Source organism: Papaver somniferum, chromosome 9 (assembly GCF_003573695.1).
Source record: "Papaver somniferum cultivar HN1 chromosome 9, ASM357369v1, whole genome shotgun sequence".
Classification (NCBI taxonomy): domain Eukaryota; kingdom Viridiplantae; phylum Streptophyta; class Magnoliopsida; order Ranunculales; family Papaveraceae; genus Papaver; species Papaver somniferum.
This window is the reverse complement of record NC_039366.1, coordinates 186502815-186518309: the sequence shown is the minus strand read 5'-3', so window position 1 is coordinate 186518309 and position 15495 is coordinate 186502815. Positions and strand designations below refer to the sequence as shown.

Here is a 15495-nt window from a genome sequence, read left to right as displayed (position 1 = left end):
AAGCTATTGAGAGAGTAAAGTTAGAGAAGATGAAGATGAAAAACATGGAAAATAAATTTTTTTCTCCAATTCACTAAGTTTGAGTATTCAAGTGATGATAGCTCATCTGATTCTTCATCTCCATCCTCTCCTAGAGTATTTGTTAATCGTCACAATGATCTAGATATGAGTAATTTCTTAGATGGTGAATGTATTCTTCCACAAACTCAATCTCAAGATGAAAATGATGGATTTTACCAACCACAACCGAAGGAAGAGTATTTGGGTACCCAAGTATGCTTCAAACTTAGATAATGGTGGTTGAATTGGTCCAAATATTCATAAAACTGTAAACTTTTATAAAAAATTCCTGCTAGGTTCAGGTAGTTCGGTTACCAAGTGTGAAGAACATGTAACCGAACACGGAGTTCGGTTAATAAATGTCAAGAACATATAACCGAACACAGAGTTCGGTTTCTTTCTTCAAACACGCAGGTAGCCGAACTTTAGTAATAAGATTTACAGAGGTATGTTCGGTTAGTTCGCAAATTTCAACACAACCAAGTTCCCAACCGAACTGCAGGTTAAAAGTAACCTAGTGTTAGAATTTCGGTTGGTTCGCAAACTTCAACATATTTTGCGAATCAACCGAACTGGGCTTATATATGCATATATGCAATTAGGCAAACGTTCGGTTACTACGAAATTTATTTCTTGCCGAATTAGGTAGAGTTCGGTTACGAAGTTTCAAAGGTAGAGTTCGGTTATAAAGAAAACTTAACATTTTTGCGAACGAACCGAACTTTTGGACTTCTCATTATTTTCGTAAACTAAAGTTCGGTGATATTATTTTGCGAAGGAACCGAACTTATGGACTTGTGTTGTTCTAATACATGGAGTTCGGTTAAAAGTATTTTTGCGAATCAATCGAACTCTGAGTTCGGTTAAGAAAAAATTAATTCGTGATAACCGAACTTTTTGCTACGAAACCGAACGTTTTGCGACGTAACCGAACTAAAAGTTCGGCTGAGACTTGTTTTTTGCGACGTAATCGAACTTTTCTCTGAAAAAACCTCCATTAAACCTCTCTGCAACTTCCATTTTCAACTCATTTTGATGATTACTTCTCATTTATTCGACCAAAAACGAATGACAAGTAATGGGTTTGTGTGAATATTTTTGTTAATGTTTTAAATTAAGCTATATATATATAGAGGTGGTGGTGGTTGGTGGTGGTGGTAATCGGCGGTGGCGGACGGTGGTGGTGTGAGGAGGTGGTGGTTATATATATATATAGGTGGTTATTAGGTTGGTTTCAAATTAAATTAGGTTAAGGGTTGGTTAGTCATTTCAACGCTTTAGGACACCCCTTGTAATTATAGGGAAAATGGCCTAATAAAACCATGATCACTCAAAAAAAAAATCATGATCCCTAAAAAATCATTCTTTGGTAACTAGGAATGTACGTAAGGCCAACTTGACCGAGTGTATCTTGCTTAGAAATGGGCTTAGTGATAGAAAGAGATGGCCACCATGAGTACATGACAAACATAAATTAGAACAAGAAGATTTTATAGTCCATTGAATTTAAAAAATACAAAAATAAAGCGAATCAATTGATTCTCTTTCTCTCTGGTTAAATAACTCATACTTTTACCTTTATCTGTTCACTCTCTTGTGTCATCATCACCTTTCAGATTAGAACATGAAAATATTATCCTTTCTTGCTAATCTCGAAAAGAATCTTTTCGAAATGCAATAATACATATTATACAAGATATGAATCACGAAAATTGAAAGAATTACATTTCAACTTCAGGTTGCTCCATGTAACAGCAGCCTTGTTTCAATATGGACTGTGCACATGAAATTGGTTTCAACTCAACATCGTGTGATGATCCAAATCTCAACGACTGTACTTACGTATTAGGACTGTGCACATGAAATTGGTTTCAACTCAACATCGTGTGATGATCCAAATCTCAACGACTGTACTTACGTATCAGGACTGAAGGTAACTACGTCAGTGATGATGGCATCAGTAATGTACATATATGATAGTTTTGGTATTTTGGTATGGTACATATAATATTGTCGTCCGCTAAAACAAAAGTTCAATATTTCATCCAGAACTCCCACTATAATAACTTCAATCCAAAACATTTCTGTTTCACAATAAATATCAACTCTGTCCTCTCTCTGCTTGCTCTCTAGGATTGAGATAGAGAGATAGAGATAGAGAGAGAGAGATATATGGAGAATTCTACTGCTTACGAACCTCTTATCTCAAACAGAGATGAAGCTGGAGAAGTAGTATTGAACAGCCGTCAAGAAAGTTCATTTGGTTCATCATTTGTACAAGAAGATGATATTTTACCCATACAAGGAGCAGGAGATTTCTTTAGAGAATTCTCTGTCGAATCCAAGAAACTATGGCTTTTAGCTGGTCCTGCTGTATTCACATCCATATGCCAGTACACACTTGGAGCTATAACTCAAGTTTTCGCCGGTCAAGTCGGTACGCTAGAACTCGCTGCTTTCTCTGTAGAAAACTCTGTCATCGCCGGATTCTCTTTCGGCATCATGGTAGGTAGATACTTACTGATTTGTTGCAGTCATATTTCCGAGCTGTATTCTCAATCGGTTTTTTGGTTTTCTTCTTCATCTTCTTATGTTTTTATGTAATGATTGCAGATGGGAATGGGAAGTGCCTTAGAAACCCTGTGCGGTCAGGCATATGGTGCCGGCCAACAAGACATGTTGGGGATCTACATGCAAAGATCATGGGTCATACTCAACGCAACGTCAATCATCTTGATGTTCCTCTACGTGTTTGCGGAACCGCTTTTGAAATTGATCGGACAAGATACGAAAATTGCAGAAGCAGCTGGCGTTTTCGCAATATATATGATACCGCAGTTGTTCGCGTATTCGATGAATTTTCCGATAGCCAAGTTCTTGCAAGCACAGAGCAAGATCATGGTGATGGCTATGATATCATTTGTGGTTCTAATTCTCCACACCGTACTAAGTTGGGTCGTGATGTTGAAACTTGGATGGGGACTTGTTGGGGCAGCTGTGGTTTTGAATGCGTCTTGGTGGCTAATTGTTGTGGGCCAGTTATTGTACATTTTTAGTGGAACTTGTGGTCGAGCTTGGTCTGGATTTTCATGGAAGGCTTTTCAGAATTTATGGGGATTTGTCAAGTTATCACTTGCATCCGCCGTAATGCTCTGGTATATTCATCTATCTTTCTCTGTCAACTACAACTACCATGTTTTCTTTCCATATCAAATTATCAATTTTCATGTTAATTATTGCACTTATGATACAGTTTGGAGGTCTGGTACTATATGGCTTTGATTCTATTTGCCGGATATCTGAAGAATCCTGAAGTTGCAGTTGATGCCCTCTCCACTTGGTGAGTAGTACTACTTGAAACTAACTCCGGTTTATGTTTATCGAATTCATTTTATCTAAAATGAATCTTGGGTTGGATTTATGCAGTATGAACATATTGGGTTGGGCAGTAATGGTGGCTTTCGGATTCAATGCAGCTACCAGTGTGAGGGTGTCTAATGAACTTGGAGCAGGTCATCCAAGAACCGCGAAATTTTCAGTAATAGTCGTTGTTCTAAGTTCGTTCGTTTTGGGATTGATCATGGCCTTGGTTCTTATCGCTACTCGGAAAATCTACCCATCGGCATTTACAAACAGTGTTGAGGTACAGGAACTCATTTACATTCTCACCCCATTGCTAGCTTTCTCCATCATCATCAACAACGTGCAGCCGGTCCTTTCAGGTACTCGTTGTTTTTCTACTTCTGCATCTTACATGAAAAAGCGACGGAATGTACGTAACATGATTATGGTGTGAAAAACAGGTGTGGCAATAGGAGCAGGATGGCAAGCTCTAGTTGCTTATGTAAACATTGGGTGTTACTATCTTTTTGGAATTCCTTTGGGTCTCATTTTCGGTTACAAGCTTGATTTCGGCGTCCAGGGGATTTGGTGTGGAATGCTTTTAGGGACTATACTGCAAACTGGTATCCTCTTTGGAATGACTTACATGACGAACTGGAACAAAGAGGCTTCTATTGCAGGCGACAGGATTAGAAAATGGGGTGGAGAACCCGATGCAGATGAGAAAAAAACATCCGGTTTGATTTTACCACCAATGTAGTTCCCAAATGCCTTGTAAGGTCTTGGGGGTGCCCCATATGGTCGAAACTCGTCAGCAATTTGTCGAAAAATGGTGTTGCGGCTAAGGAACCAAAGTCGAGCACTTTTAAGATTCATTTCAGGACTAAAAATGTGTTATAATAATTACTTTCAATGACTACTTTTTTGCAGAGATTATTTAAATGTCAAGGATATGATTCATGGTCCTGAATATAATAATTTCAATTACTTTTGCAGACAATTTCTGCCTCTATCCCCAACTCACACTTCAAATTAATCAGCAGCACTCACGTCTGTCTGTGAGTGGGATTACGCAGTCTGATAAAATAATTCCTCCTTTCAAAGAGTATGAATTATTTATTTTTGGTTTTGACATATGTGGTGTGGTCCATATCATCAATCAGTAGGACTATGCAACTGTTGATGCAAATGAGTCTTGGATCAACTAAAACTAGCCAGGCATAAAATTAGACTTTTTAAGCTTTAGAATGGGAAGCTGTGTCATGCGGGGCTATTTGGAAAGCAAGAAATGATAAGGTGTTTAATGAAATGAATCCTAATATTCAGAAAATCATCAGTGACAAGAACCCCAAGCACTCATTGTTGTCTTATCGAAACCTCCAGACGAGAGTTTGATGAAGTTAAATGTGGATGCAGCCTTCAAATCCAAACACAAAGATATAACACAATAAACCCATCAACACCTTGAGTGCAGTGATGCAATTGAGAAAGCTGCGTCTGTTTCAGGAGTTCTGTAAAAATCCTATTCATTCCGACATTTAAAAAAAAATGAATTCACTATGAACACTGCTGCCTTGACCAGCAACCAAGAAAAGAAACCGAAAATATGCAAATGAATTACTGCCTTGTATAACAAAGTCCAGCACTCAACATAGATGAACTGAGACCAATCTTGGATCAAAATGCTGCAAATTGATTTATAAGATCCATGTCTGACTGACAACAAGCGAGACAGCTCATGAGATGGAATTGTCAGTTCTTTAGAGAATTTACAGTGATGCATGCATAATTAAGGGAGATAGAGGATTGCTTGCAGAATGCAGACTACTCTTTAAGGGAGTAAAGAGCAACAGATGTGATACTGAGCATGCGAGATAAGCATACGAAGACTGATCTATTAACATACAAATGTTTTGAAATATGAAACAGTTAAAAGATGGACATAATGTACAAGCGAATCAAGAAAAGTGGATCACACTCGGTAAATAGGGTCCAAACTGTGATGTTAGGATCTTATAATGAATTAGATCCTCGCTCAGCACAATATAAATGTTCAAAAGGACTTGGCTAAAATCAATAGAAATCCCCATGGTATACTACTAAAATAGCTCATTAAGGAGTTTTAAGTTAAAGATACCTCAATAAAATAGTGCTACTGCTCAAAGTAAATCTTTTGTTTGTGTCAGCTTTACAAATTCAGCTTCATCTATAGCACCCTTTTTAGCTTCTTCAGAGCGCGATAGTCCCTGTCCAACTCATCCGCATCATCAACTGACTGAGCTGCTCGCCGTTGCTTAGCAGTTTTTTTCCTCGTAACTGATGCATTTGGATTTTGCTTGGGTTTATTGAATTTTGGTTCTTGAAGCTCTGCTGCTTTCTCCAATTTCAGGGTTTTCTGTCTTTGTTTCTCGCGACTTTTATCTCTGAATAATCAGTTTCAGACAGATGCTGAGATGCACTTTACACAGGCGCGGATGAGAATAAAAAGAAGGTACTTGCACTCTCAGAGACTTAAAATTACACATGAGGTAACTCCACAGTATGCAGATTATTGCATGGAATCCCTAGTTCTGAACTAGTTTTTTGTTGTAGGACTACTCCACAGCGTGCAACATTTAAGTAATGCAAATATTTTCAGGGAAAATTGACAAATGGTGGGAATCAGTCCGAGGATCTCCCCAGTGTCTACCATATTTCCATTTAACAAGAAGTTGATAGAGTAATTAACAATTCTTACTTGTCTTGATCTCTGCCAGATTAACATCTTCATCTGGAACAAAACCATGGGTAACGAGTGAGCGATTCTTCAGCTCCGACATTTTAGGGAGACACAACAGCCCAAATCCCATCGCCAACTCCCCCACCTCTAGTTCCTTCCACCTGCAAACACTCAGATTAAGGACACAGAACGGTTTGGAGAAATTTGTGGATGGGGGGTGGGGTGGTGGTGTTCAGCAGCTAACTTGAAAATCAAATGCAAGTGATGCTCCTTATATGCACGGATGAAGGAGATAAGCGCTCTTACTCCCTTATCCATGACATCACGATCTTTTTTTGCAGCACTTCTTATCTGAAAATCAGTTTTCACCAGATCAGAGATGCTTGTGAATAGGCAAGAGCCAAGTGGCGAGATAATCTAATTTAAGTTAAGAATAATTAGGAAGTCAGACATAAGAAAAATGCTTGAGCAAAAAACGATCAAGGCTGAAAATATTTAATGTAATTATGAACATTTCTGTACTTCATCTTACTTTACGAAGGCTTCATTTTGCTTTGAGTATTTCTATTTTCATTTTTCTTCGTGGTAACTAAAGATAGCACATTAATCTACATGAAACTCGAATGTAAACAAGGTAATGTTTTCTGATACCTAACAGAAAAGATAAGTTCATGCATGCCAAGATCATGGTGTCATATATACTGGCCTGAGGAATGATATCAGGACCATCATCAGAACATATTCTCTTCTGAAGTGGGACCCTTTTTATTGCTTGGTACTTTTTATACAGTTTCTTCTCCTAAAAAGAACAAGAAACCACAACGCAATTAAGTTTACACAAAATCAGATATATCGTTATATTATCAATAAATCTCCCCCATGGGAACACATAAGAGTCAAAAAGAGAGAGTAAGTGCAAGAGGAAAACCTTCGGTAAGAGAAAAATAATAGCTCGTCCTTGTCTGCCTAATCGTGCAGTCCGACCAACCCTGCGTACAAACATATCTGGATTTTGAGGGGGGTCATACTGCATTAAAAAGAAGAAACTTTCATTGGATTTTTCCTTATTACGAATAAATTATCAACTTCTTTGTGTTTAATTTATTTATTTTTTGAAAATTTCTAACTTCTTTGTGTTTTATCAAATTTTTGAAGAGGAAAAATCACTGCCTTGGGATTTCAATCAGACACGCATCAAACTATATACAGAAATAAATGCTCGAACAACTCATTGTTGTTATAGAGTTCCAAAGAAAAAAGAAAAAGATCACCACAGAACATACCTGCACGACCAAATCAACACCTGGAATGTCAAGTCCCCGCGCTGCTACATCGGTACACAGAAGAATTCCACTTGAAATTTCTCTAAATGTGTCCAATGCTTTTCCCTTGCAGGCTATAAAAGGATAACAAAACACTAACTCTCAACATAGATTATCAACTTTAATGAAATCAGACTACTCATGGTGCTATTCAAATTTACCAACCTGCTTCATTTTCCCATGAAGAGGAATGATGGAACAACCTTTGAGAGCAGCAATTTGTGAAAGAACAACTCCCCAATAGTCAACACAAGCACATGTCATGAAGTAGCTGCAACAAAGAAGAAATCAAAACCAAACAAGTGGATATGTGTATCAGTGAGATCAATATACCTTACATTTAGAGGAATTAAAAAACAATCGAAATTCAAAATAGGCCAGCTACATAATCTACATAACCTACATGATGATCTTTTCATTCAAGTTCTTTGAAGGGAAATCAACAAGCTGTGATGACTTCTTTTTAGCTTCGCATACCATGGAACAATAACAGCCCGGCTACAACTTTTCCAACTTCCAGTACAATAAACATATGAGGAAAACTCTACTGATATTGTTAATTAGCAAGATTCCCAGTCAACTCGTCTTCAGATTTCACTAATAACCAAAGTACCAAACCATACTAAGGGAAACGGTTGATCACAAATTCACAATTAAACTTGTTGCCACCAAACTAACATACGCCTCTCCAGAAGCAACATAATAAAATTGGGGTAGGTTTTGAAATCATTGATGCATACCTCCAAATGAAGGCCCAAAGTATTTTTGAAGATGCAGACTGTAGCTCATCTTTTGCTTCTGTTCGAACTTCAACCCTCACAGAAACAGGATTCCTGAATCCTGCTTTGGCAAGCTCGCTAACTTCCTCAGTTTGAGTAGCTGAGAAAAGACCAGTTCTACGCTGCTTCGGTAAGCGAGTTATGATGGAATTTGTTTTCCTACCGGAATTGCTTCCTAGTAGCTGATCAGCCTCGTCTAGGATCAGAATCTGTCCCAAACAAAAGTAGATAAACTTAACAATGAAAAAGAGAAAAGAAGTTGAATGATCACAAATCACATATCATTGGAAACTCTCCCATTTCAGTGTTCCACTCAATCTTGTTATGCTTTTCAAAAAATTTCCAATTGCACTTGATTTATTCATAACATAAAACCTAACTAATTGGATAAAATTGTCTACACAAACAACATAATGGGTTTAATTCAGTAATAATACCTCAAAGTTTCTGTAATAAAATTTTCTCCATCCGATCCATAATGTGTAAAATCCTCCCAGGCGTGCCTACAATCAAGTTAGCTCCTTCCGCCTCAATCTTGGTGATATCAGCTCTAACACTTTGTCCACCAAAAAGAAGCACTGGCTTAACATTCACTAATGTTGAAATGAAAGGCTTTGCAACATTGAATATCTGTATTCCCAATTCTCTTGTTGGAGATAGAATCATCCCCAGAACCTGTTGCATAAAATAAAAGACATGGAATTGCTGTTAAATCCATAAACACAAGACAAAGAAATCAAATTATATGGCTGCGTACCTGATGAGGTTTAGGGGTGTGATAAGAACCGCGAAAAATCTCGACGAGTGGAATAATAAAAGCAAGGGTTTTTCCAGAACCAGTAACAGCATCAACAGAAACATCTTTCTTGTTACAAAATAGTGGTATCGTGGCTCGTTGAACTGGTGTGCAGTAGTTGAAACCAGCTTCAGTTAGGGCATCAAGAGTAGGTTGTGACAGAGGGGGTGTTAGATCACAGAATCGATATTCTGTTAGGGCATTATTTGGCGGCTCACCCTCCATCGCCGTGAATTATACAGTTTCCGGTGATCCTCCTTGGTGGGGATTTTATATGTTTGGGAGAGCGAAAAGTTTTCAACTTTGTTTGACTAATAAGTAATAACCCACCCAGCTTCCGGGCAGAACAACCCTCGTCGGCCAAAAAAAAAACAAAAAAAGAAAAATACATTGTCGCCGTTAGCAACATAATACGGTCTAATTTCTCATTGCTTATTTCCATACAGATAATTGACCAGGAGGAAGATTCTGTGACTGTGCCATGCATTTTGCCCTTCCAATGAAGGGCTCCATTGACAAGTACTCCAGATACTGCAGTAAAACAGATGCAACAAGGGATAGTTTGAACGCTTGTCCACGAATTAGATCTTAATGTATAAACTTGAAATAAGCACACCTTTGTATCTTTACTTCTAATCATCCGTCTTGCAATCATAATAAAAGTCATACATGATGCCGTCTTGCATCCGAGACATCTGATGTTCGAGCCTCATCTCAAATGTCAGAAGATGAGTGACGAAGGTTGATATGTCCATTGTTTCAGCAGTACTCAAGGTTGTAACAATTGGGTCATAAGTATGATTTAATCCATTGCAAATGGACTGCTTTTTCTCATGAGCTGGTACGGTGTATCCCGTGGCTGCAAGCTGATCAAACAAACGCTTATCATCATTTAAAAACACCTTCAAAGTCTTATTACCTTTGTGCAGGTTATGAAGCTGTCTCTTTAGATTCATCTGGTGAGCAAATGTTTTCGGAGCAAACTCAGACTCCAAGGAATCCCATATCTCCTGTGCAGTATCAAGATCTGCAACTACACTGAGAACTTCAGGAGTCAAGGTCGAATTCAGCCAACCAACGATCAGAGAGTCTTGGTGCTCATATGTTGTAAACGCAGGGCTAACATCCTCACTTTCTGGTAGATTTCTTGGTGGTATTTGTTTGGATCCATCGATAAACCCTGTTAAGTCATAGCCTTTAGTATAGGCTTGAACTGAGCCTTCCATAGTACATGATTAGTTCCAGTATGTTTCAAAGTAACTAAGTGATGGATTTGAACCTGGCGAAGAGTAGTGGTAACTTCTGTCATTTTTTTGTTTGTTTAGGTTTTTTTTTTTTTGGTTTTTTTTTTTTTGATAGTTGCGGAAGCTGGATCGAGAGCCTGATACCAAGCTAGAAGATGATATTTGGGTAGAAATCTTCCACGGAATATTGTGGAGTCTGATCATATGTATTTATATGGAAAACAAGACATGATAGTCAAAAACAGAATAACAGAATACAAGTAGATCCTAGATAATAGTTGGAGAGACTGGGCTCAAGGTTTATCTTGCATAGACTGTGGAGATAGTTTCAACTGTTTTGCAGCTGACTGAGTACTCTGGCTAACAGTCACCCCTAAATTTATAAGGTGATGCAGGTACTTTCTTGTACTCTCCGGTGACTGGGTTCCAAATACAAACAAGTATGCGAGAACTATGATAAAAGAACCGACAGACCACCAGACGATTGCAAGAAGTCATAAATCGCACATCAAGCTTATCATCATGTTCTACTAAAGACTTGAATGGGTAATCTATTCCAACAGACTCGACAACAATATCTTCATATGATAACGAATCATAACTTACAGATTTACATCTGTAAGAACTCATAGGTGTGCGATAGTAGGTTTTACCTATGAGTTTGGGGTTGTTTTTCCGATTAAGATGCCATTTAACAAAAGCAGGGGTAGAGACTAGGGCATACCAGGTCTTGCAAACACACTTGCATATGAAAATTGATGGTACTCTTACAAAGATTTGTATGTAGATCTCTTCGGGAATGCTTGATATTGTTGCCGGCGGCTGCTTCTTCTTTCTGAGAAACGTCGGATAATAAGTGGGGAGCAAAAGAAAAGAAGGCTTGGCATTTACCAACAGTAACCGATTACCTGGACCCCCAGAGAGCCCAGCCTATCCCATAAACATTACAGATCAGCTTTTAAGGAACAGGTTCTCTCCCAAGTTACAAGAAATAACTACAAGAGATGCCTCAGAGGAAGTACAAACAAAATTCGATACCGGAATACAACCCCCCACCATCCCCTTAGATCATCTACCTTGCAAGCTGGCAGCGTAGAATCGCCCTCCTCTTTCAGTATTAAGATCATCTTCTAGTTCACTATCATACAGGCAAAATGCAGTATTGTTGACACTCTGCTCAGAACTAGCAGTACTGCATGTGGTAATAGGAGAGTCTGACATACTAAGGGTCCTGGTTCTTGCTGGTCCTGATCTTACGCTGTATAAAGATGATGCTGGGATATTTGTCATTTTTGGGCGTAAGCTACTGCCTGAAACACTTCGCTTTATGTCCTGCACAAGGTAAAGTACATCAATTAGAGTCTGGCAACAAAAGAGTAATAGAACATTACTTGCGAGAAAGAAGCACAAATACGTTTAGATATAAATTGGATGCTGCTAGATCCCAGTATATGACTAGCGTTGACACAAGAAAGTTGTTGCAATCCCATCCCAGCATGAGGTCTAGGACCCCAGGTAACGGATTATCTGTGAGATTAACCAGGATATCATGTGTGGAACAATGAATAAATTCCTAAAAGTCAGTTGCGCTCAGACTAGTCCGGCAAATGATTGACTATAAAGAGGTGCAAGGCCACACTTACTTTAATTCCCCCTTTAGTTTCTAAATGGTGCCTGGTGGCATTAGTAACAATAGTTTAGATCACTGAGATGTTCTATAACGTAAAACTGTGGTTAACTGCTAACCATTAAGATCCTTCTTTAATACCCATGTGTGCCATGTTGATGTCCAACAGTACTAATGTGTGTCTTTAATCCCATGACATCACTTAGAATTGGTAATGTAGATCAGCTTTGAAGAGGAAATAGTTGCAAATAAAAGGAAAAGAGGTTGCATACCATATGTCTCATCGCCATATCTAAAGATTTACCCGAAAGTGATCTCCCAAAATTTGAGCCATCCAGGGATGGAGATGACTTTCGAACTGGATTATTACCGGTGCGCAGATCATCTTGCTTCGGGGGTGCAGGTCTTCGCATGTTTACTGCTCTATCAACCATCTTGGTTCCACTCAAAACTGGGTTTGGATTGTCAATACCGCTATAACGTGCCTGACTGACTGCATGAGCAGAGCTACCATAGCTGTGGATACCACTATTTGGAGCGCGGCCTCTCGAAGGAGAACATGATTGTCTTCTTGGTCGACCATTTGACCCACACTCAACAGAGGATCGAACATTAGGAGCTTGAGGCCTTCCCCTTGATGCAGAAGCCGGCCTTTCGGGCAGTGAAGTCCTTAAATTCGGGGGAGCTTCGAGTGAGAAACCAGGCATCTCTAAGAGCTTCCATGGTCTGGATTTAACAGTTGGTGAACTTGCCCTTGCTGGTACTGGATTCCTTGTTGTTGTGGGACCTGATTTGCTAACAGAGGAAGACCTGCTAAGAGGAGCTGACACGCTGGATACTTTTGATGGGGTTGACGGTCTCCTAGTTGGTGTCATTGATCTTGGTACAGATAAACTTGATGTGGCTGACGGTCGCCGAGTTGGTGTTGCTGATCTTGATACAGATTTGGATGGTGGTGCTGTCATTCTAGACGTGGGTGTGGAAGATCTAGCAGAAGGGTTTGAGAACCTTCCAGAAAGAGCCATTGACTTAGAGGCTGGTAAAGTTGGCCTTGAAGTAGGTGTGGAAGGTCTCGAAGTGTTAGCAGTTAAAGGTAACGCGGGGCGTCTCGTAGGTGTTGCAGGTCTAGAAGCAGTTGATAGTCTCCCCCCTGATGATGCTGGCCTACGAGTCCCTGCGCCGGAAAAGTGTAAGCCAGGGGATGAAGGTGGTTGCGGTCTAAATGCTGGATTTCCTCTAGCACCAATCTCCACCTGGGAGTTCGCTAACTGCAAATCAACAGATATGAGACTTGGGGGTATAAGTGCCAAACTTAGACTTAGGATTAGGATCCAACAGTATCTGACATTTGATCAACCAAATGTCACCAAAAGAATTGTGAAAATTTATGATTTTTCACCCATGTAATGCAAAAATTCAGCCACTTCGCAACTCACTAGCAATATTAGAATGCAACATCATAATTGTCTTCCTTGAAGCTAGCAATTCAAACAAAACACACTACCATCCATACTTCTCTAACAGTAACTTTCATGAATGACCCCAAACTCCCATTACAGTCAAATTACTCAAAACAGCTAAAATCATTGAAAATTGGAAACATACACTCAGCAATCAACTCTCTGAAAGTGAAGAAGCTAAAATTGTGTTACCTTAGACTTCAATGAAGTTTGACGAGCCTTGGGAGTGCCGAGTCCGAGCCGATTTATCGCATTTCTCTCCGCGTCCATCTCCAATGAAGGAAAAAGAGGAGTGCGAGGAGGTGTAATAAGCCTTCAAACCAAAAGACAAAAAATTCAATAAAATTAAAAAGAAAAACATCCATTTTTTTTCTAAATTACATTAATTAGTTTCAGCATTACCAATCATAATCGTTCTTATCATTCTCCGCGTTCAAGAATTCATCAGCTTTGCGTGGCCGTGTAGATGACACAATCTTGTATACCGGTGAGTCTTCAAGTTTAGACCCTACACCCCACCCATGGGGAACAAAATCAAATTAACAGTCGATGCAATGAAATTAACTAAAATCAAAGCTATTAGTATAATCATTTTACCTAGAGATTGAGCTTCCAGTGAATCACCACCAGAGTTGAGAAGATTGCTTCGATCTTTCTCTCGCTTACGCATCTCGAGGAACAAAGCAAGTTCTTCTTCGTTATTCTCCTTCTTCTTCTTCATTATCATCACAGTATTATTATTGTTTCCGAAATTGTTCCTCATTGTTTGATTTTCCTGTTCTGTTGGCCTGATGAAACTTCGATTCATCTCTTCAATCTCTGTATTTTTCTGAAGATGGAAATGGAGAGTCTTTGTTTTTGCTGTTGTTGGGGTTGGGAAGTGAACTAGCATCCGTTGAGTATTTAGTGAATTGGTTCAAGTGGTAATTATAGAGTTAAAGTAGGGGTAAATTGAGCAGATTGTGAGTTTCTTATTACTATTTTTTGGCTTTATTGGTACGTTTTTGGTGAAAAAGGCGAGGAAGAATATGAAAATGGACAAAGCTGGTACTGGTTTTTGGAGTTATTTACGGATATGGCATGGAGAATTTGAAAATTTTGTCTGTTTTCTGACAACAAAATTCAAATGGAAATTTTGACTGAAATACCCTCCAACATTTATTGTACTGTCTCTTATCTTTATCGGTTTTGATAAGTGCAATTGGTGTGAATAACAACGGTATGGTTTCATGAAAACTAAAGTGCATGAGTCGGTTTTAAATCAGATCTCGTTGCATTGGTGTTGAGGAATTGTTCTTGCGACTTTTAAGAGGGCTCATGTTCCTGGTATTAAACATAATTCTCCTCTTCTACCAGTCTTAGGATTAATTGAGAGATACTTGTGAACACACAAATAACGAGGATGTCTTCGTGTTCACAAACAATATTCGCACGAGGATGAAATCAATGAAACAAATGAAGTGCATGGAAAATAACATAAAGCCGAAGTCCGATAGACTCTGAGCCTTAGGGCTCGTCCTTGTATGGTCATGCTGAGGGGATTCCGATGGGTTCATAATATATGATAGATCTATACGACGACGATTACTATAATAGAAGACTTAAGGTGCAGAATGTAAATGAGACGAAGATTTACGTGGTTCAGCACTGAGGCCTACATCCACGGAGGTTGGTGTTTCATTATGTATTTAAGGATTACAAGGAACGTCAAATGACCTTTAGAGGGGGGAACGAAGCTTAGGAAGAACATGAATCTCATACTTACTCTCTCAACTTCTCTCTCCTGAATTCTCTCTTGCTTAACTAAAACTTGGTCACCCCCATCCCTCAGTGGGTTGGGGTATTTATAGGCTCTCCCTGTGGTTCCCTCTCTTTGAGCACATATGTTCTTATCGTCTTGGTTGTTGTGTCATCCGCTGTTATCTTCGTTTTTTCCCCAGTGTCTTCCAACGACATTATGCATGAACGAAGACGAACCTTCTCCTTCTCCACAGAGTGTTTGACACGTACACTATGGCTAGGGTGTTTAATGCGGGTGGTTGGGATGGTCTGCACGCGTCAGACAGATGTATGATGCCCCTGTCACATCCTTGTTGGCAAGACTCTCCTCAGCCTTTGATCTTGGATCTTCCTTGGGACGGAGTAA

At 39.2% G+C, this 15495-nt stretch overlaps 2 protein-coding genes and 1 pseudogene across 2 annotated transcripts; 1 reads left to right on the top strand and 2 right to left on the bottom strand.

The window, feature by feature from the left end:
* Positions 1-1810: 1810 nt before the first annotated feature.
* LOC113309923 (protein DETOXIFICATION 29-like) lies at positions 1811-4421 on the top strand. The gene is made up of 5 exons (XM_026558442.1): positions 1811-2565; positions 2674-3215; positions 3314-3400; positions 3487-3782; positions 3864-4421. The coding sequence occupies exons 1-5, from the start codon at positions 2233-2235 to the stop codon at positions 4160-4162; spliced, it is 1557 nt and encodes a 518-aa protein (XP_026414227.1). The 5' UTR covers positions 1811-2232; the 3' UTR covers positions 4163-4421.
* A 513-nt stretch (positions 4422-4934) lies between these two features.
* Positions 4935-9251, bottom strand: LOC113309924 (annotated as a pseudogene).
* Positions 9252-10768: 1517 nt separating this feature from the next.
* Positions 10769-14201, bottom strand: LOC113314192 (probable serine/threonine-protein kinase nek3). Its single transcript, XM_026562962.1, has 5 exons — positions 13947-14201; positions 13752-13857; positions 13542-13662; positions 12162-13157; positions 10769-11594 (listed from the first exon to the last, which is right to left on the bottom strand). Exons 1-5 carry the CDS (start codon positions 14155-14157, stop codon positions 11331-11333), a joined length of 1698 nt encoding a protein of 565 aa, XP_026418747.1. The 5' UTR covers positions 14158-14201; the 3' UTR covers positions 10769-11330.
* Between the last annotated feature and the right edge of the window lie 1294 nt (positions 14202-15495).